General features: G+C 38.8%; 1 protein-coding gene across 2 annotated transcripts in view; it reads right to left on the bottom strand.

Moving 5' to 3' along the window:
- NAPEPLD (N-acyl phosphatidylethanolamine phospholipase D) overlaps positions 1-20,603 on the bottom strand; it is a 25,130-nt gene extending 4,527 nt beyond the window's left edge. For both annotated transcript variants that reach the window (XM_088055166.1, XM_088055167.1), the window contains exons 1-4: positions 19,219-20,603; positions 8,135-8,447; positions 1,793-2,439; positions 771-885 (exon numbers count right to left, since the gene is read on the bottom strand). In XM_088055166.1, the coding sequence (XP_087911292.1) occupies positions 771-885; positions 1,793-2,439; positions 8,135-8,447; positions 19,219-19,877 (1,734 nt within the window). In that variant the 5' untranslated portion in view covers positions 19,878-20,603. The remainder of the gene's footprint in view (positions 1-770; positions 886-1,792; positions 2,440-8,134; positions 8,448-19,218) is intronic.

Here is a 20,603-nt window from a genome sequence, read left to right as displayed (position 1 = left end):
GGCGCAGGATGAGCAGGGAGGGAGCCTAGACGGGACAGAACATTTGACAGATCAGGTGATGACACTATCAGGAATGAATTAGGCGATAAAGTGGTGCAACTAATGCAAAAACAAAGTTGAAAAACAGCTACCAGACAATATCAAAGCAAATGTAGTGACTTCCTATTCACTGCATTTTTAGTTGCTGTGAAGGTATCTGAATAACCTTGTTGTTAGATCTTGGACTAATGGGATCGTGGACTTGGAGGGGGGGGGGGGCATAGAGGGGAATAAAACATTAAAAAAAAACCTCAAACACTCAGAATAACTCAATTTTTTTCATATACATTCTGGTTTTAACTTTGAATCAACTATTAAAAATACTGTTTATATATTTACTAGATAGACATAATTAAGAAATACTGTATTGAGGTACAGGCATGCAGTTCTTACTATCTCCAAGTGATACACCACTCAGTTTGTTTTTATTACTGCATAAGGTAATGCATAACACTGCATAATACTGCATGTGTCCTTATCTGTTTTGTTCCTCAGCACCTGGATATCAGAAATCCTCCACATTTGCTTCAATAACTCTGTACTTTCTTAATTATGGAAATATTTTATGTAATTGGTTATGAATAGCAGTATATAGAGAACTTTTCACTCATACAAAGTTCACATTTTAAGTTTACATTTACAGATATGTAGGTTAAATTGCACAAGGAAAGCTTCACTAATGACTGTCTAGTCCTTGGAAATCTGAACTCATGTTTAGTGTTGCAATTTACCTCATTTGCTAAAGCAAAGGTCCCCCAGTGAATTGCTACAGACTTCTTTGCTTGAACATCAATATGGATTCTTACTGCTTCTTCAGGATCCACATGCTGGTATTTCATAAACCACCTACCAGAACAAAGAACCACTTTTTTTGTGTCACCTAATTCAGTGCAAGATTTCACCCTTACTTCCATTGCAAAGAACAAAAAGAAATATATGCTCACCTAATCAAAAAAATCGTAAGCGTGCACAACATACAGATACTGGACAACATACAGAACACAGATCAGGAAACTAACATATACCAACATACCCTTCAAACAGCAGCTCATTTACTGTACTCTCTTTTTGAAGGATTTTTTCTTATCTTTGTTTTCAATAGGTTAAGGACATATTACCAGTGCCTTAAGGCATTAAAGCCAAAACCTTAAATCCATCTCTGAAAAATTTTTGTGCTAGCAGTACACACCAAAAAAGTGTGCTTCAGAGATAGCCCAAGGGAACATGCAAAACAGAAGAACTTGGAAATTCTTGAAAGATACTAAAACTTTACCATGCTATTCGGATTTCCATCTCTTTTTCCCAGCTCATAAGTGCCTTCCTTCCAGTGTTATATGAGTACTATCATTTAAACATTTTCTCCAAAATGAGAAAAGTTTGCTCTCCTGAGAAAACAGATCTTTCATACTCTATAACTAAGTCCTCTTTGTCTCCAGGTAAGTTGCAAAACCACGATAAAGACTGAAGCAAGAGAAAAATGCAGCAAGAGATATACACTGGACTGGGCTGGATTAAATGATGCTGTTTCAGAAAAAAAACCAGACTAATTCCAGATTTTTACTCAACATTTTTAAGGGAAGAAAGAGTGCTGATTCATCCTTGCTGTCCCTAAGTCTGAAGAAAAACACTCTCCAAAAACATCACACATACACATACTTTTTAACGAAGTGCACAATTTTAACTTCGGGTGTAATTTTTTGTAATCAGTATATAATTTCATTTACATATTTCGTTCAAACTCTGATTTTCCTACCTTGGCTCATAAGCTCCAATGGGGATGGCTGCAAGATCGAAAGGTCCAAACCTTTTACCTATTTGTTCAAAAGCAAAACAATATCCAGTATCTCCTGCAAAGAAAAACCTATTCCAAGGTCCCAGGACAGACCAGCTGCCCCAGAGAACCTTGTTATCGTCTGTCACAGTCCTTTTGCACCAATGCTGGGAAGGGGTGAAGACAAAAGTTACCGCATCATGACCAGGGACACAGTTCTCCTCCCACCAATCCAGTTCAATCACATTCTCACAACCACATCTCTGCATCCACTGCAGGAGCCCCAGAGGCACAAACCAGCGCAGCTCGCTCCCAAAGCGTTCATTCAGACTCGCCACGCTGTTGTAGTCCAGATGATCGTAGTGGGTATGGCTGATCAACACCGCATCTATCTTGGGGAGCTGTGCTACTGTGCACGGAGGCCCTCGGAAGCGCTTGGGACCCAACAGTTGAATAGGGGAAGCTCTCTGGCTGAAGATTGGGTCAGTAAGAAATACAAGTTCATCCATTTCCACCATAACTGTGGCATGTCCCAGCCACGTGACTCGCATACCAGCTCCTGTTTTCCCAGCATCTTCTGGCATTTGAACAAAGTAAGGTTGTAACACTGGAAGTTCTTTGTCAAGTTCCTGGCAAAAAAGAACATAATATGCCTGAGAGATTTCAGAATGTACTTGGCCATGGAACAAAAACTGCATACAAAGCACAAATCAATACAGTCAAGACTTGTACTTTTTTTATGCTTTTATGCAGAGAACTGCAGCACACATGAGATGCCTTTTCAATGTCCATTTTCCCAGCTACTTCCTCCTAATTTCATTTTAGGTTTTTCCAACATTTACACTTCTCTGTCAAGAAAGAAAAGAGAGTACCCCATCAGGCCAGGAGACCTGATAGAGTCTGGGGGCATTGCAATGAAAGCACTGCAAGGCACTAACAACATCCCAGGAAGGGATTCCTCCACCTGGAAAAGAATATGTATACACACGCACACAGAGCTACTTAAATACTCAAGTTTAGCTTATGCAACTAAATGATGCATCCCCTTAAGACGTAGTACAAATAAGTCACAGATGAAAGAAAACGCCATGTTCCCCAGCCACACTCCACAAAAACTCTTCTAGCTTTTATCAGGCCCTCTCTCTGTCCTCATTACATCTAGAAGCAGCACACAAAGGTTAATCTCACTTGGCTAATGTTAGCTATTACAATTCCACCTTCCCATCCTGCCAATAATTTAATGAATGTATATAAAAAACAAAATCATTTTTAAGATAAACTTTAAGCTACTTAGATATGTTTGGTTATGAAAAGGTTCCCTCACCTCCTCTCTTATTCCAGCTTGACAAGTTTTGCAGTCCTTACTTGAGTATGACAGGTCAGAGAACCTATCTGGCTGAATACTAATCCAGAGGTAAAAGTATAGAGCCCTCATTTTGATTGGCTCTAAGTTGACTCTGTGTGTATCCTCAAGCTGGCACAAAGGAGGCCATGGCTGTACATTATCACTGAAACTCACTGCCAACAACCACTCATTTTCTCATTGTGAATTGAAGTTATGCCCTTCACTGCAGTCTGGTTGAAGTGCTAATGCAGAAGTTTTATGTGTAATAAATAAGAGCTTTCCTATTAAAAAAGGCCAACCTACTAAAGAGTCTTCTCAGAATTCCTGACCATCTCCAGCTTGGCCACAATGTGGCTAAGGCTCTCCTCCCTAACAATTCTGGTGTGAACTCACTTTGCTTCAGAAGAATTTTCACGTGCTAGAACAGCTTCTAGTCTCCTGGCACTCCTCTCCCTTGTGATCACAAATGTCCCAGCCCTTCTGGTTCCAAGTCAAGTTCTGCCTGCCGTGGTTGCTGCTCTCATTCTCTCAGCCTAGCACAGATTAGCTCTATCAGTGAGTTTATACAGAGCTGACCTTGTGCTCCTTTAGAAGTCCAGCTGATGCTGTGACAGTTTAGAATTCCAGGAGCTGCCTTGCTAAACCAGTCCTGACAGCTTCAGGGAAGTTACTTTCTCCACAATATTTTATTGATTTGGAAGGCATATGATGGGAAAAACAAAGCACGCACATCTCCATCCCCCTGCAATTCTGCTGTAAATAATAAAATATTAATGAAATTTCTTTTTCTGAGAGCTAATGGACAAGACACATTTACTGAAGAAGTTTCATTACTGTCTGCAGGAATGAGAAATAGATAACCTTCTATAAAGCTGAATATGTTAATACAATACAATCCCTTAGTTCATACAAGAAAAGTAGGAGTCTTAGACTGAGATGAATGGCTGCCTCTCCAAGAAAGAATAATTTTCTTATCTCTATTTCATTCTAAGTATATGGGAACAACACTGGCCACAGAAATTTGAACCACAGAAGTGTTATACTGTGACACTTCAATTAAAAAAAAATAAATATACACAAAACTAACATAATACTCAAAAACTGAAATTACAACAAACCAACAAATTACATATGGTTAAGTCAACAAATCAGACTATATCAAAGAAATAAAACTCAGATGTGGAACTTAATAAATTGTCATAATGCAATTTAAGTCAGTACATATTTTATGAAAAAATGTTCTTTGTAAGTAGCTGGTTTTAGAGTTAAAATAGAAATTTTCTCAGAACAAAATTAATTCACTTATTTTTGCTGATATTTGGCACAAATTAGCTTTTATTAGCATTATGCAATATTAATAAACAATATTAAATGGATGAGAAACTGGCCAATTGGCAGAGGTGAACAATTAGTTCTTAAGTGGGACTCAGACACAGTTTACCAAGTTTTACCTTGGGTACAGATAATTTTCTTCCCAGTAGCACCTACAGTGCTATGTGTTGGGTTTGTGCTGAAAACAGTCCTGAGGGCAGACTGATGTTTTAGCTCTTGCTGGGCAGTGCTTACATAGCATTTCAGCCAGTTGATTGGGGCACACAAGAAGCTCGGAAGGACACAGTTGGGACAGCTGACCCCAACCCATCAGAGAGATCTCCCATACCATATGACACTGCACCCAGCAGTAAAATCTGGGGTAAGGAGGAGGTGGAGCACATTCAGAGCAAATGGTGCTTGTCTTCCCTAGTAACTGTTACATGGGATGCAGCCCTGCTCTTCTGGGGATGGCTGAACGCCTGCCTGCCCATGCAAAGAGAATAAATTTCTTAGTTGGCTCACGCATGCACTTTTTGCTTTACCTATTGAACTGTCTTTACCTCAACTCACAAGTTATCTGATTTTTTCCCCTTTCAATTTCACTGGGGTGCAAGCAGTGGGGGGTGGAAGTGAGCAGCTGACTGGGACTTGGCTGCCTAAAGCCACAACACATCTGCACTACTAATAAAGGCTTTACAAGCATGTCACTGGGATTGATGTTATCAAGTATTTAGAACAGTTGTTTGAAAGGTAGAACTAATCACCATAAAAGGCATTTGTAAAAGTCACACATAAAGGAAGATTGATAGAAAATAGCACAGTCCAAACAACTGCTATCCTGTCCTATTTAAATTAAATTTCATGAGCAAAAGTTCAAGACAAACCAAGAGCACAAAGGCAGTGTAACTTGTGGACCTGTTACAGAGCTTGTGCTCTCCAGGTTTGTGATACACATGCCTCTAATCTAAATCAATGATTCCTCAGAGGGTGAGATCAGAAACCAGGCATGTTGCTGAGCTGTGATGGTAAATCACATCAAAACACTTACTTCTCAGTGTATGTGATTTGTGCTTGGGGTTGTTTGAGTTTGTTTGTTTGTTTGGGTTTTTTGTTTAGTATTTAATAAAAGTACACCAAAATCACTTTTTAAAGCAGTAAGCAATACTAACAAACACAAATTCTATTAGCAGTATACTTCACATGAAATACTTTAAACTCACACAGCAGGATAAAGCAATATAATGAATTAAATATGTATCTTATGGAACTTTTATCCCGCTATAATACATTTTGTTCTGCCAGACTACCCAGCAACATATTGAAACTAGAAGAATTATAACAGATTTTTGAAATCCAACAGTTATGTGAAATTAGCTACCAACAGAATAAAATGTGCTTAATACTGTCTTGTCTTCATTACTCAAGTAATACAAAAATTCCTCCTGCTGTGTCCCTTCCCCCCTACCCGTTCTTCTTTCCCTCCTAATGCAAAGCAAGAAAAAACACATGACAGGCTTTGGTAAGACTAGCTGATTAGCTTTGGATTTTTTGTACTTAGTGCATACTGGAATACCACAGGATTTTACAGAAATGAGAACAATTTAAACTGCTGATCCAACAACTAATAATTAAAGATCCTCCAAAAGTACTGAACAAAGCTACTAATAAAGCCTATAATGAAAATATTAGAAGTCCATGCATTCTGGATAATGATATAGGCTCATAATCAGGCACGATTATAATACATAGAGCTTTTCCACAGTGAAGCACAAGCACATATTCTGGTTAATAAGCTCATTTTTACATACACAAAGCACTTGGTACAGATAAACTGAACCTGCCCAGCATAGCAGGGCATCGTTAGGCTCACTCAGTGTTGAAACTGAAGCAGGAGTCTGCTCAAAGGACATGAAATGTAGCATCAATAAATAAAGTATGGAACCCTTAGTCTGAATTTTAAACAAGCACAGATGCGCTTCACAGGCTGATTTAGGAGCAGAACAAAACTGATTGAATCAAGCATCAAAATGGCTGAGGACTCCCAAAGTGCATTTCATTGATCCCTAGCTAGGTTTTTTTATTTCTGATTTACTTCACCAAACTCCTGAATAATTGCGAGCACCTAATTCAAAGATTTCCTATGCAAAAAATAAAATTAGCCCACAATTAATCCCAACTGGGTCAGAGAGATGTCTTTCCAAATGGTGCCTTGTAGATTTCTTAGTGATCATCCTTTATTGTAGGGATGAACTGTAAATTAAAGGGGAGTGCTGCAGTTCTGCCCTCCATCAGAGTGCTGTATGCTCTGCACTCCACAGTACACCTCAGCACTGCCTTCAAGTGACTTTAGTCACTACTCAGGTTTCTGACTGGCACTTGGAAGACATGAAGCCTGTTCTACACATACCAAGTAGGGCAGTGGTCAAAGGCAACTGAAAACGTTCAGGTGTGAATTTCACAAAAATGCAGCCTAGAAAGCTGTACACACTGACTCAACTGTTGTCACCACAAGACACCAAATCTTGAAAAGTAAATCGTGGGAAGGGATCCCAAGACCAACATAAGTTTGCTGTGCTTCTAAGTCAAATTATTTATTATCATTATTAAATTACAGCCAAGATTATTTGTTTCTTAAACATCCCCAAACCTCTGACCATCATGCGTTAATGCCTAACATGGCCCTCTTGTCCATAAAACTGATAGAATTCCTTCCTTCTGAGGTAATTCAGGTTAGACAAAATGGAAAGTTCTTTACTATACACTGGCTGTGAGATTTATAGCTTGTGCATACCTTCTTGCATGCTTAAAAGCATTATTAACACCTGCTTGTTAACAAATGCTGTCCTTGGTTGTGCAATCTTCAGCACAGCTTTTCTGAAGTACAGTCAACACATCATAAATGCACTGAGAAGTAATTCTGTCAAAATTTAGTCATCTTCATACCTCCTGTGACCATAAAGATAACCCATGGCTTTCCAGTATCCATTACCCTTCATGGAAAATAAGCTTCTCCTGTCTCCTTATTTATATACAATATCTGACAAAAGTATTTCACCAAGAACAAATAACAGTGCAGTCAACTGGCACTGTACTTCGTTTCAGTACAAATACTTGCTCAGGTTAGTTTTAACATAAGCATTTTTTTCTCCTGTACTGAAACAGAAGAAATAGATTTGTAAGTATTTTCATAAGTAGCTGACAGAAACTATTACATTTTCATGAAAGATATGCAACATATGTATTAAATTGCCATCTGGAAAAAAAGGCAAAATTTTAAAAATTAGGTATGTCATGAAATAAGATATTTCATGCAACAGAAATTAAGTTAATAGTATGTTTCATAAGGGAACACCTATTAGAAAGAAATGACTAACTGGTTTATGACTGAGCTAGGGGGCCAATTTGTTTTGTTTGTTTTATAAATATAAACTGAGCTGTATAAATTCAAGCATGTGGAACTAACAAGGAGACAAAAATTAAAGAAGTAGAAAGTATTAACCCACCTTTTGAAAAGAATAAAATGCCAATAAAATCAAAAAAAGTAAGACTTAGAAAATTCTCTAGAAGATGCCTAATGAGTATCAATTAGAAACTGTCCTATTTTATTGATCAGAGCAAAGGTAAAAGCAGTCTTAATTACAAAAGTAAAACATGGAAATATTCACCTGCTTTGAGCGTGGCAAATTGCTGTTATTTTTTTCCATGAAGGACCATTTCAAAATGTTTGGTAAAGTTGGTGATTTCCACGTTGGCCATGGGTTGACAAATCTCCCATCTTTGCCTCTCTTTGATTTAGTTACATCCTCTTCTAATCTGTAGTCCAGTCTGAAGCTTTTCCTGAAGGTCCTGGAAGAATCATTGCTCCCGGAACCTCGACCCGAATTCTGACGTTTCTTCACTGCTTCTTTAGGGTACTGGTTACAGGCAGTTGAAGGCTGCTCTTCATCTGTGTTCTTATCCATACCTTTTTCAGGAGAACTAAATCAAATTTTAAATTGATCAGTATTTTCTTGGTCTAGCATCAACATTCATAAGACTGAATGTTCTCACACACATTAGAAACAAGCCCACCTTTCTTGTTTTATGATCTACTGTATTTTTTTATCAACAAAATATGCTTTTAAAACAGTCTCTATTACACAAAAGACTTCAAAAACATGCTGTGGCAAGCAGTCATGAGGGCTCTTTGTAGTTCAGGCTGAATTCTACTCCCTGGAATGCACAGCTTCAGATACTAACACTATTATCTACCAACTGCAAAAGTGAGGGGGAAGGGTTCCTTAATTTACATTTTGGAAGAATAGTCATTCCTCCTGAAACTTATGACATTTACTGTCTGATGTAATACAATCCTGCAAGTCTGTGCAAGAGACACTGGAACTATACCGTACCTTAGGATTTGCCTAAACAGTGACTTAGTTTTGTAGTAAAAACAGCAGTCTTGTGTACCATTACTAACACTTTACTTACACCAACAACACTCATGCAGGAAACTCAGGGCACAAAAGATATTTGGTACTGTTTTGTATTTTGTCTAAAACAAATGAAAAGTTTATTACAATTAAGGCAAGTAACTGTTTCAAATACAATTTTGATACACATTTAGCTGAACTGACTGGTGAAAGGTCACAGGAAATTGAAATATTTTAAATCACAGCTACAATGTTCACTCTTAATTCCATAATGAAATATAGAAGAGTGAGAAAATAACTGAGAAAAACTTATTTCTATGAAGTCATGATTCTGATACACTTTTTAGAAAACTACAAACTCAGAGTCTCTTATTCACTTAAGTGTTGCAGGATTTACAAATATAATCAAATTATACCCAAGGTAAAAACCCCAAATAAAAAAAAAAAAACTATTTTATTTTAGAAGTTGCCAAAGCAATTAAATTGAACCTAAATGCTTCAATTTCTATATTTATTTTCAATGGAAATATTTGTACACTGTTCAGTGAACTTTAAAAAAAAAAGTTGCTGTTTTAATGAGTGCACAACTTCCTGGCATTTACAAATTCTACCTGATTAAAACTGGAAGATGACTAGTAGTGAACAGACAGCACCATTTACATCTTAGGTGTAATTTTTAATAATTTTTAATAACAAATGGTGAAACTTGTCCAGTGGAAAACTCTCCACCACATGTTTTGGCCTATCTACTGTTTCACTAACTCAAATATTCAGATTTCAGCTGTACACTCAGAAGCACTGGGCTGATGTAGCCAAGCCAGTCCATGCATACAACACTGTCAGAGAACAGAACTGAAGCTCAGAGTTTTCTTAGAAATCACATAACTCACTCTGCCCCCTGTAAGATCAGTCATGGGGAAAATTAAATATATTGTTCACTGAAACATTTCAGCTAAGGTATTACACACGTGCGTCAGCAAACTGAACCCAAATGTTGATGATGCTTCAAATGCAGAGTCCATTTCTGCTATTTCAGCAGCAGCTGACAACTAAACACTTAGTATAGTATCAGCTGCAAAAAATACAATTGATAAATATTGTGAAATTTTCTTAAAGTGCCATGCAGTAGAGATAAAATACTAACACATCAAAATTAATTTCTAACATAAAAACATGAACAGCATTCAGAAAACATGTCAGACAGATTTTTATTTTTTTTTCTCCCGATCACAATCTTATTTTATGTAATTGCTTTGAAACACCTGTTTCCCTGCAGTTTTACTGAAACCACTCCACTTATGTATTTCCTATTTATCATTAGGATACCATATCTGCATCATAATTTAAATTTATCTGTTGATATTTCTAGGCTTTTTTCCTCTATTTCACTAAACATTTACTGGCATCAGCCTTCAATGAAACACTCAACTTGCTCTATAGCATATTAAGCAGACATAAATGGTAACACAAAGAATCAGTGCCACAAAAAGGCAGACAGAATACCCAAAAAATGGTACTGGATATTTTAACTGTTACTTTAATTTAAGTCTTGGGGCTTGTCTTTCACATTCCTCAAAGAACATTTTCAATGCCAAGTCAGTTTATTAACTTCACAAACCACACAGACACAGCATAAAACAGGTACTCTTTTAGAAAGCATCATGAAAACAAATCACAAAAGTTTAATCAGATAGGTACTTAATTCCAGGAAATTATTCTTTTAACATGTCAGATGTCTGATTTTTTAAATATATATAACTACCATAATTATTACTCCCACAAGACATTTTATATTAGAGACTGGGGTGCCTAAGTTTTATTTTTAAGCTTCTGTTTATCTATTCATTCATCTCTAAAATAGGTGACTTTTACTTTTACTTAAATCTTCATATAAACCTTTGATCTTATTCTGAAAGTACAAACCCCTAGGGGAAGCAGGGATCAACTGTGCTGATTAAATAAAGACAATGCCAAAGCATTTAAGGCACTGCAGGTATCTATCTGTCTGCCAACATATTTTCCACAAGATGCACATACATTACTTTCATTAGTATTCCATAAGCAACTGAAGGGATAAAAGACCTCAGTGCTCACAGAATACTTTAAATCTTTCACATGCATAAGAAAGGGACACATTTACAATCAGTTAAAGTTTTCCTGATGAACTGTAGATTACTTTGAAGTATCAGTCTTGCCAGATCATTTTTGTTCCACCTAAATTGATTAGATATATCCTACAATATTCATGACATAGTTTTTTTATAGAGACGAGGATAATTTCTTGAAAGCCAGAAATCATTAGCTTAAAATAAAACTCAACCAAATATTAGTCCAAGGAGAGTCTTTTGCTTTTGCAAAATAATTTCTTTACAGATAAGGAGATTTGGCAGATGTACTTTAAATAACAGAAAATACCCAACCAGAAATCAGTTGATTTTCCTGCTAGCTTTCCTAAATTCTTCCCATGCAAAAATAATAGTTTGACACTTGAAAAACTAATTTAAGCACTTCAATGCAGCAAAAATGATGAGCTATAGAGATACAAAAATCAAACTGGAGTAGAGTTCTGTTCACTTAGGAGGGACAGAGGGAAGGGATCACATCCCTAGTATTTATTGTTATGTAAAGTTCTACACAAACTATTTTAATACTTTTAAACAAATCATTAAAGGGCTTTCCTGGCAAATGGAACCCATCCTTCAGGATGAGGCCACCTACCCCCAACAGAGGGCAAGTGCACTGACACCATTTGTAAGAGGGGCTCAGGAGAGACACAAGGCAACCACCCTCTCTGTCCTCAGAGGTGCTTTGCTCTTTCAATTGAATTCAGAAGAGGAAATGGACCAAGACATACAAACTCCTAAAGAAGACCATTAGTCATGCCAAGTCCACAAGGCCAGAAAGTATTCTAGACAAAGGGGAAGAACACCACCGGCTGATGAATAAGACACTGTCTAACATGAATCAAAATGCAGGGCTCACATATCAGGTTTTCCAACATCAAATACAAAGGCACCTCTCGTAATCCACAAAGGAAGAGCAAAGTTGTAGATCTGGCAAGACACAGCATGGAAAAACCATGTCTGAAATCCCACTAAACTGGCTTACACCTGTAAACAGGATACAGCCCTTAGGACAACAGGTTCTGGATAAATGGTTTATTTTAGCATTGCTTATATAACTGAAAATTTGGATACAAATATTTTGACTTTAAGCCTTGTATTTATTTAGGAAGAGAACAAAAATTTAACTAAATGTTTTAATACTCTGTTTGAAAAGAAGATTTGAAAAAGGATACAATAACATTACAAGAAACACTCTGCTGTTATAATTTTTCTTTTTAAATGGTCTTTTAAACAAAGCAGAGCTTCAAGCCCAATTACTTGAATGCAGGCATAAAATCTATTGTCTTTACCTTTTCCACCCAGTCTCCTCTAATATCTGCTGCTCCATAAAGGAAATGGATGTAGTTCCCTCTACTAATCACAGAGCTATGCACAACACGCTACTAAGCATCAACTTGGCCAAAACAGATTTACCCTTCTTTTCTACACAAAAATGTGGTCCTTATTTAACAAATCCATAGGCCTGAAAGTTTAGGAATTACTATGAAGCTAAGTTTTACTGGAATACAACAACTTCCCCAAAATTATACAATTGCCTGGTAAACATTCTATAACTTCCCAAATACCTTTCATTTCTCTGCCTTTTTTTTTTTTTTTGAAGTAAAGGGTTTGGTTAATTTTTAATCACTCTCTGTGTAAACTACATCCAGAACTAGGCTGCAGTAATGATCACCTAGAAGAGACAGCACACAGTTCCCAGCCATCTCACACCACCATAGCCTTACCAAAACAAGACTAAGCTTTCTCCTTATACAGCTACACAACTCTGAAGTTTTCTTTCATTATACATGTTTTTAATGACTGCAAAAACCATGCATTTTGGCTTGAAATAAAACAAAAAATTGTTTCAGTTAGAAGGAAAGGTATTTGCAAATGCTAGAGACCATGTAAGTAATTGGCTCCCACAAGCTTTACTATCAAATGACTGCCAGCTAAGTTTTGGCTCTGCTTTTATTTTTCCTCCAGGTCTGAAATTGGCTGCTTTAATTAATGAACAGTTTGAGACTGGAAAATTCTGAATGCATTTAAACTTTCATTGTGCAGTACTTCAAGTTGTTCCATCTTACCATTGTAGACTTACCAGAACAAGAACCTGAGCCTTCTGTGAACCACATACTGCTACACATCTTGAAGTTTTCTTTCACTATACCTATTTTTTTATCACTGCACAGCAGTTGCACCAGCAATTATTCCAGATGTTCTCGTTACTAGGATTTCACACAAAGATCTCTCAAACTTGCATTAGCTGATCTGAGAATACATCTATTATTCAAATCACGTTAAAAATCCCTAGTTACAACCAGTGTTGTCAAAATTTTCATTCAACAGATCTGTAAATATCCTGATTCTACACTGTCCTTGTGTACTACTCAAGAAAGATTAATGAGAGAGTTGATAACAGAAAAAGGAATAGCTGTCTCCATAAACAGCCTCATGGAATTAGAGTAAGTCCTTTAACATTCTTATCTAGCTTTGAGGATCAACAGCAAAACAAAGCAAAGTTTTATTTAGACATCATGGAGAAAAATAATATTAGCTACAAATAAAAAAAAGGTGAGGCATCTACCTACCGTCATCTGTTGTTAGGCCTATTCTTTAGCTGTATTACTTAAGCAGCCACTACCATGAGCCAATCCATTTCTGCCCTCACTACTCACTGAGGCTTGCCAAAACAAATACCTTTGTCCACATGGTGAACTTGTTTAAGAAACTAATCTACCTGATAGTCACTTCTCACCTTACCATCCCTAGAGAAGCACTTAATTTTCACCTGCATCACTGAGCAACCATGCAAGTGTTTATACCAACAAACTCATTAGGACAGGGAAGAGTGAGAATAGGAATATATTGTTGTAAACAAAAACTACTTATGCCAGCACTGGCCTAAAAAAAAAAAATTAATTAAATACCCTCCATTTAGAATTCACTATGTAGCTCAGTTACACATACCAAGTTAGATAAAACAATTCCTCCTACCCTTTCATTTCCAATCTATTCCCTTCCAAAGTTTTATTTATGCTTAGTACTGATGATGCTGCAACTCTCCATTTACCTCCTTAGATATTAATGTTTCATACTATAACCAAGCACATTCAATAGCTACCTACCACCCACAAGGCAGCCCACTCCCATTGCTATACATTCCACCTCTATTTTGCTGGTATTCATTCAGGGAACTAAACCAACAGAAAGTTATTCATGTCTATCAGCTACACCTTTACATGCCTCTGGATACAAATGCAAATAGGCTTTAGAGTCAGGCCTATCAGTAGTCCCTGGAGCAAATTATTTCCCAAGGCTGGGTTAAATCTTACCAGCTACGGGCATTGTATCAACTGAATAAAGATCCTGGGACAATATATAACTACTTTCCCTTTGTTTCCAGGTGCCCCAGCTGATTGCTCATATTGAACAGGGACAAACCACAGTCCCCAAACATGTCTATGATCTATAGATAATATGATAGAAGATTTTTGTTACATGCATATTCTATTCAGGTTGTGATCCCTGAATAGGGGACATGCAGCAGAACAGAGATGACAGACCCAGAAGCTAATTTCTTTAGTGATACAGGCCTTTAAAATAAATTATTTTCCTCTCTATCCTCATCTTTTACTGCAGTCTTGAATAAAAGAACCCAAAAGTTGGCTTGTGGCCATCATGTTTGAAAGAGCAGCCTAGACTATCATTATGATTAAGCACAAGAGGAGTGTAATTCTGTGCTATTGCTGAAGCAGTCACCAAAGGGAAGCTGGAGTCAAATCTCCCTATACCAGAAAGGAAATTGCTTTCCTTTGCTCTCCTTAAACAACTAGTTTCATATGACTGGTTAATTTATAGGGAAGAATGTTGAAAGAACAAGAGCTGGAATCAAAGTTTTCTTACCTGCTCTTCAGGTCTGAGGCAGACACACAAAGAAACAAGGTTTGTGAATTACAGCTGTTGTTATGGTACAGAAGGCAATACCCAGGTCACAAATCAAATGCAGACAATTTTTAAATCAACAGAAAAATAAATGCAGATAGCATATGCACATAGCTGTAGAGGTAAGTCATGGATTCCAACAGCAACTACAATCTCCATGGATGGCCTTTCACACTTAGACAGAATTTTGATAAAGCTTTTCCAAAAGAGCAAACATGAAACTTGTACCAAGCCACCTACAGGATCCAGAGCCAAGCTTTAGCATTCTGGCACAGCTGCACTTGTGTAACTATTTATGCAAACAAGTAGTTCATTAGTTTCAGCTGGTTACTGATGTGACTCCACTTAATGACAGAGGTACACCTTGCCAGGATGGAGCTTACTGTTAGAAAAATCTGACAAACTTTGAAGTTCAGCATTTAAAAGCACACTTTAGCCACTCCTGTGTGTTAACAGGTTCTAGGTCTTGGAGTTTGCATTTTGAGTTATGGTGCCATTGAAGCTGTTAGCATACATTTTTCTTAACTAAAAAAAACCTTAAAATATCAAAAGCTCACACTCCATCCTAAGGGTAAAGGTTTTCCATCTAATATCTTCATGTTAATTAGATATGACTAAACCCAAATGCTATTCCACGTAATGAAATTAAGGCTCCACTTGAACATGCTGTGGGAGAAAACAGATTTCCTTTGTAGCATGTGGTTAGAGAGGCAATGTAAGAACTGTTTCCATAAAAACACAAAGAAATCACGTTAAAGCTTTGATACATAGAATCCACATGGCAAAGTAGGATCTAAAGTTCATTTATCATCACCTCCGGCACTTTTATGTGTGCAACTGCTATCTCCACCTCATTTACTAAGCCTTTTAATTTTCTTTTTCCTTGTCTCCCCATGCCAGAAAGGAACAAACACCTATGCAAACTTCCTCTAAACTCACACCAAGAATAATCTTTAAAACCCTGTAAAACCTCAGTTGTCCAGGAAGTGCAGCAACACTCAAGAATTCCATTTTATTTTTAAGTTAACACACAGTCATAAAGTTTTGTATATATTCATATTTAAAAGCTTTTTTATTTTGATTCCCTCTTTTCAGTTTAAAGTCCAAGCACATTGGGTCCAATGTAATTTTTCTGCAACATGACAATACTTTCCTGAATTCTTTCTATTCTATTTGATTTTCAATATAAAATCAACTTTTGCTTGTCCTAACAACATTCTCTCTCTCCCTCTATGTATGTACACTCACCCCATACATACATGAATTTTACAGAATATTTATAACATTTTAATTCAAATTTATTGAAATCCAAGCAAATAATTTCCAGGTCAGCTAAAATAAGGAAGTGAAAAGCTTTTCTTTACTGAAATAGATGCTTTTCTTGAATGCACCTGTTTAAAGACCAACTTTAACATGAGTTAAGCCAAAAGGTCACCAGCCTTTCCAAATAATGAAAGTTTTGAACATCCAAACTTCATACCGGAAAGCCAGAAAACATCCAATACAGCACCCTTATGGTTCTTTAACCAGAACACATACATTTTAAGAAGAAATTCCAAGAGACGGTACACAGACACAGCAAAAGATCAATACTCAAGGAAACTGGAAACGTCACAGTATGTAAATGTTTTTCATTACACCCTTTTTTCCAATATACAAAGGGCCTTTGATTCCATCCCCACAACTCTAGGTCATGATGCCTTCATGTACTCTAAAGGAAACGCAAAGTGCTTTGGTCTTTAGTCAATAACAGAAGTGTTAATACTAGAAATTGTGTGGTTTGGGTTTTTCTTCTTATGGAAGAGTCAAGGCATACTTCCAACACAAACATAAACGATCTACTAATTTTTAAGGCACCATCCTAAGTATGTAGGTGTTTTAAGAAGACAAAGTGTTTCATGTAAACACATCTGAATAGACACACATAAACACCTTGCTATTACCACATTCTTATTAGAAATGGTTGAATATTACTGAAACCTTCCCTCAAAAACCAGTCCAAAGTATGACAAAAATATTTCCAAATCTTTTAAGATTTAATAAAACCTGTTATCCTATCATAAGCCTTACACACCAGGCAGTAGGACTTCCAGCTCCAGCCACAGTAACAGGTCTTACAGAAGAAGTAACTCTTGACAGAAATTCTTTAATACCCAGTTTTTCACTCACACATCTTATCAAACTTTGTTTTTCACAGCAGGGACATGATGTGTTTTCACAGTGTCACGTGGTAATGCTCAGTTCTCCTTCCTGAACAGCTTTGCCAGGTTTATCTGCTTGGGCACAGTTGTAGGCTATTCAAACCCAAACAACCCCCTTCCTTGCAGAGCTGCTAAACACCACGATGTTACATGCAAAGAGTATATAATACCTAACTTCTTTCCTAGATTTTCTAAGAATATTTTAACTAAATGCAAGTTTAGTTTACAGAAAAATCCTTTTTAATCAAATCTTTAGGCACAAGACGATCAAGTAATTTTCCATGGTCCTGGCTCCGAATGTATTAGAAGCAGGGCTTCACACTGCAACCCATGAAGTTACTAAAGCAATAGACTGAAAAAACTTAAAGGGAGATTAGGAAAGGACTCAGAGATGTTAGCAAAACTAATTTCACTGCAGGTGTTACATATAAAGACACTAATTAATATATCAGTATTTCTGTTTTTCTCATTACAGACAAAATAATTGCCTTCCTTTTTGCTGAAAATAACTTAAAAGCTATTTCTGAATGAAGAGTTAACAGTTTTAGCTCAATCTCAAGGTTGTAAAGGTTGAGGAAATAGTGTATTTCTCCTGGTTATTCCTCAAATCTACTTATAGCTAATGCAACAGAATAAAATTATAATAATGGATTGCTTCCTCTTAAAAAGGCTTCACATATCTTTTGTTTTGAGGCCAAGTAGAAGCTGAATAACTGTTATTTATACTTGAACAGATTCACTGTCATCCCTTACTTCCACCTCTCTCAAAACCAACTCTCCATCGTAACTCAAACAGGGCTTTCTAACCTCCAAGTATTAAAATTTGCCTTTATTTTTTATAATAGGATTTCGGTTTGAGATAATTTTTGGGGTACTTTGAAAACAGCTGGTGCAACAATTCTTGAATTAATAAGAAAAAAGAATCATATTCTTGTCTTCCTCAAAATGCTATCTACAAAATAAGATAAGCTTTCTACTTTCTTAACTGATACAGCTGCTACTATGAATAAAAAAATACTATTTTTAAGGGTTTTTTGCCAGAAAACTGAAGTGGTTTTCCTGTCACTATCTTTAATTTTGATGCCACTTTAGTCGGTGCAGTTTGAAAATTAAAGAAAAAATACTTAAATACAAATAATACTTTCCTTTCAAACTAAAAACTTGCTTCAAAATCGCCATTTAGCAAATGGAAGAAATAATCATCATCAGAAAAAACATTTCTGCATAAGTTCAGGAATTTTACTGCATGCAGCCATCAAACACTTACCCCAAATCCTTGCTAGAGATAATTGACGATCATTGAGATTATATGACTGCACTAATTACATTAAATGACCTCCCTAATATCCTCCACTTCACACTATACAATGTGAAACCCCCCTCACTGCAATAAACATCTGTTCGTGCCTCCTCTTCAAAAGAAAACATTTTACAAGCCGCCGACACTATGAAGTGGATTTTTTTGTGATTATATAACTTGTTTCCTTCCGAGAGCTGCTGCAGCATGTTTTACTGTCAATTGACAGAAACGAAAGCCTTGAACCAGGCACGAACGCAGGACTTTTATCTTGCAGGGCTCCTTTCACCGGTGCGAGAGGATCCCCCCGGTCGCAGCCTGCGGAGTTGGCGCCCGTCGGGGTCTGTACCCAGCCAGGGCGTCAGGCAGGAAGCGGAGCAGGGGCAAACGCCGAGCTCCGTAGGCAGCCGGACTGTGCCGCTTCTCCCCGGCCGGGAGCCGGGCTCGCCGGCCCCACGCACCTCGCCCGCCCACCGCGAACTTTTCCGAGTGGGTGCCCGAGGCCGCTCTACCGCGCTCCCACCGCCCCCAGCAGCAGCTCAGCCCGGTACCCCCGTTCACTCACCGGCAGGGCCCCCCGTTCCGTGCGTGTGTCTGGAGAGCCCCGCTGCCGCGCTCGGAGCAGGTGCTCCGATCGCCGGCCGCCAGCCAGGCTCTGACGGCGGCAGCTCGGACAGTGCCTCCCCTCCGGACGGGCACGGCTCGATCCGGTTCCCCCCTGCTCACAGGAAGGCGCAGGGGCAGAGACCCCTGGCCCCAGAGCGCTGCTACCGCTGGAGCACCGCTCACCTCCGGGGCTGCTGCTGCCGCCCCTGAAGAGTCTCGTCCCCCTTCTCCTCCTCCTCCATGGTGCCGCTCCACCCCTTCCACGGCGGTGGCTTTGCAGGTCTCCAGTAGGGGCTGTTGAACGGTTGCGGCGTTCCACCTGACCAGCCCGCCGCCGTGGGCAGCGCGATGAGCTGCAGGGAGCAGCTCCACAGCGCCCGGCGCCCCGCCATAGAGAACAGGGGTTTCGCAGCGCCCTGCCCTTCACCGTGGCAGGCAGAGGGCTCCCCACAGCCCGGCCCCTCACCGTGGCGGACAGAGGACTCCCCACAGCCCGGCCCCTCACCGTGGCGGGCAGAGGACTCCCCACAGCCCGGCCCCTCACCGTGGAGCGGGGCTGTTAACAAGATGGCGGCGGGGGACCGTGTCTGAGGGAGACGGGGAGTCCCGGAGCCATGGCGGGACAGTGTCAGGGCTGCCGGCGCATTCTGCCCCTGGAGGCCGGCCTGCTCCTCGGCACCGCGGAAAGGAAAGCACTGAGTTGTGCTCCTGGCCGGCTCCGATGGGAGGTAAACGCTGCCTGCAGTCGCATTTGGGAGCACGAGCATGCTCCGACCACCAGGTGCTGCGGTGAAAAGTTTCCTGGGCTCGGTTGTCTCAGCAGCACAGGACAGTGCCGCCATCCCCGGCGGTACCGGCACTCACCGGAGGGGCGATGTCTGGGCGAGGGCACCCTCCCGCAGAACAGCCCACCCTGCAGGCTCACCTCACATGCTAGGTTACAACTATCCCCTCTCCCCCTGCTCATGTCTGACAGAAGTTTCCAGACTATGGGCTGAGAAGTGAGGCATTTTGAGGCACCCAAACCAGAAGAATTGGGTTCTCAGAAATAAATGTATATTTCAAAAATATTTCCTTACTTTCTTAAGGACAGTTGGCAGCAAAAAACAAAGCTATGGAGGTGTGATGTGAAAAACGCCCCGTATTATCGAGCAGCAATATAAAATCTAAGACTATCTGAAGCTCTGATAACACGCTTATGTACATTTTATCTTGAAGCTTGGGACTGGATGCATGGTTCATTGGTAAAGAAATCCTACCTATGTTCAAGGCCGAAGTTATCAATGCATGTCTTGAGAGACTAGAAATACGGGTCTTACTCTTTTGTTATCTGTCATTCTCGCAGTTTCCTTAAGTTAGAGGAATGCTAAAACTATCAAGCTGCCTTGTTCTGTATGAGTTATCTGTTTTCTATGTTCTCCACATATCGATACAGATATATATTGGTTGCTTATGGTTAGAAAGATTTGCTGACCTTTGCCAGTGGAAATTCCTAATTTATTTCTTACTTCTGCACTTTCTCACCTGACATTTCCTGATCATTTAATCTACCACTATGTCTAATACTA

The sequence above is a fragment of the Pseudopodoces humilis genome, chromosome 5 (assembly GCF_049639895.1).
Source record: "Pseudopodoces humilis isolate 2021_Gansu_Grassland_sample_001 chromosome 5, ASM4963989v1, whole genome shotgun sequence".
Taxonomy (NCBI): Eukaryota; Metazoa; Chordata; class Aves; order Passeriformes; family Paridae; genus Pseudopodoces; species Pseudopodoces humilis.
This window is presented reverse-complemented; position numbering and strand designations above follow the sequence as displayed.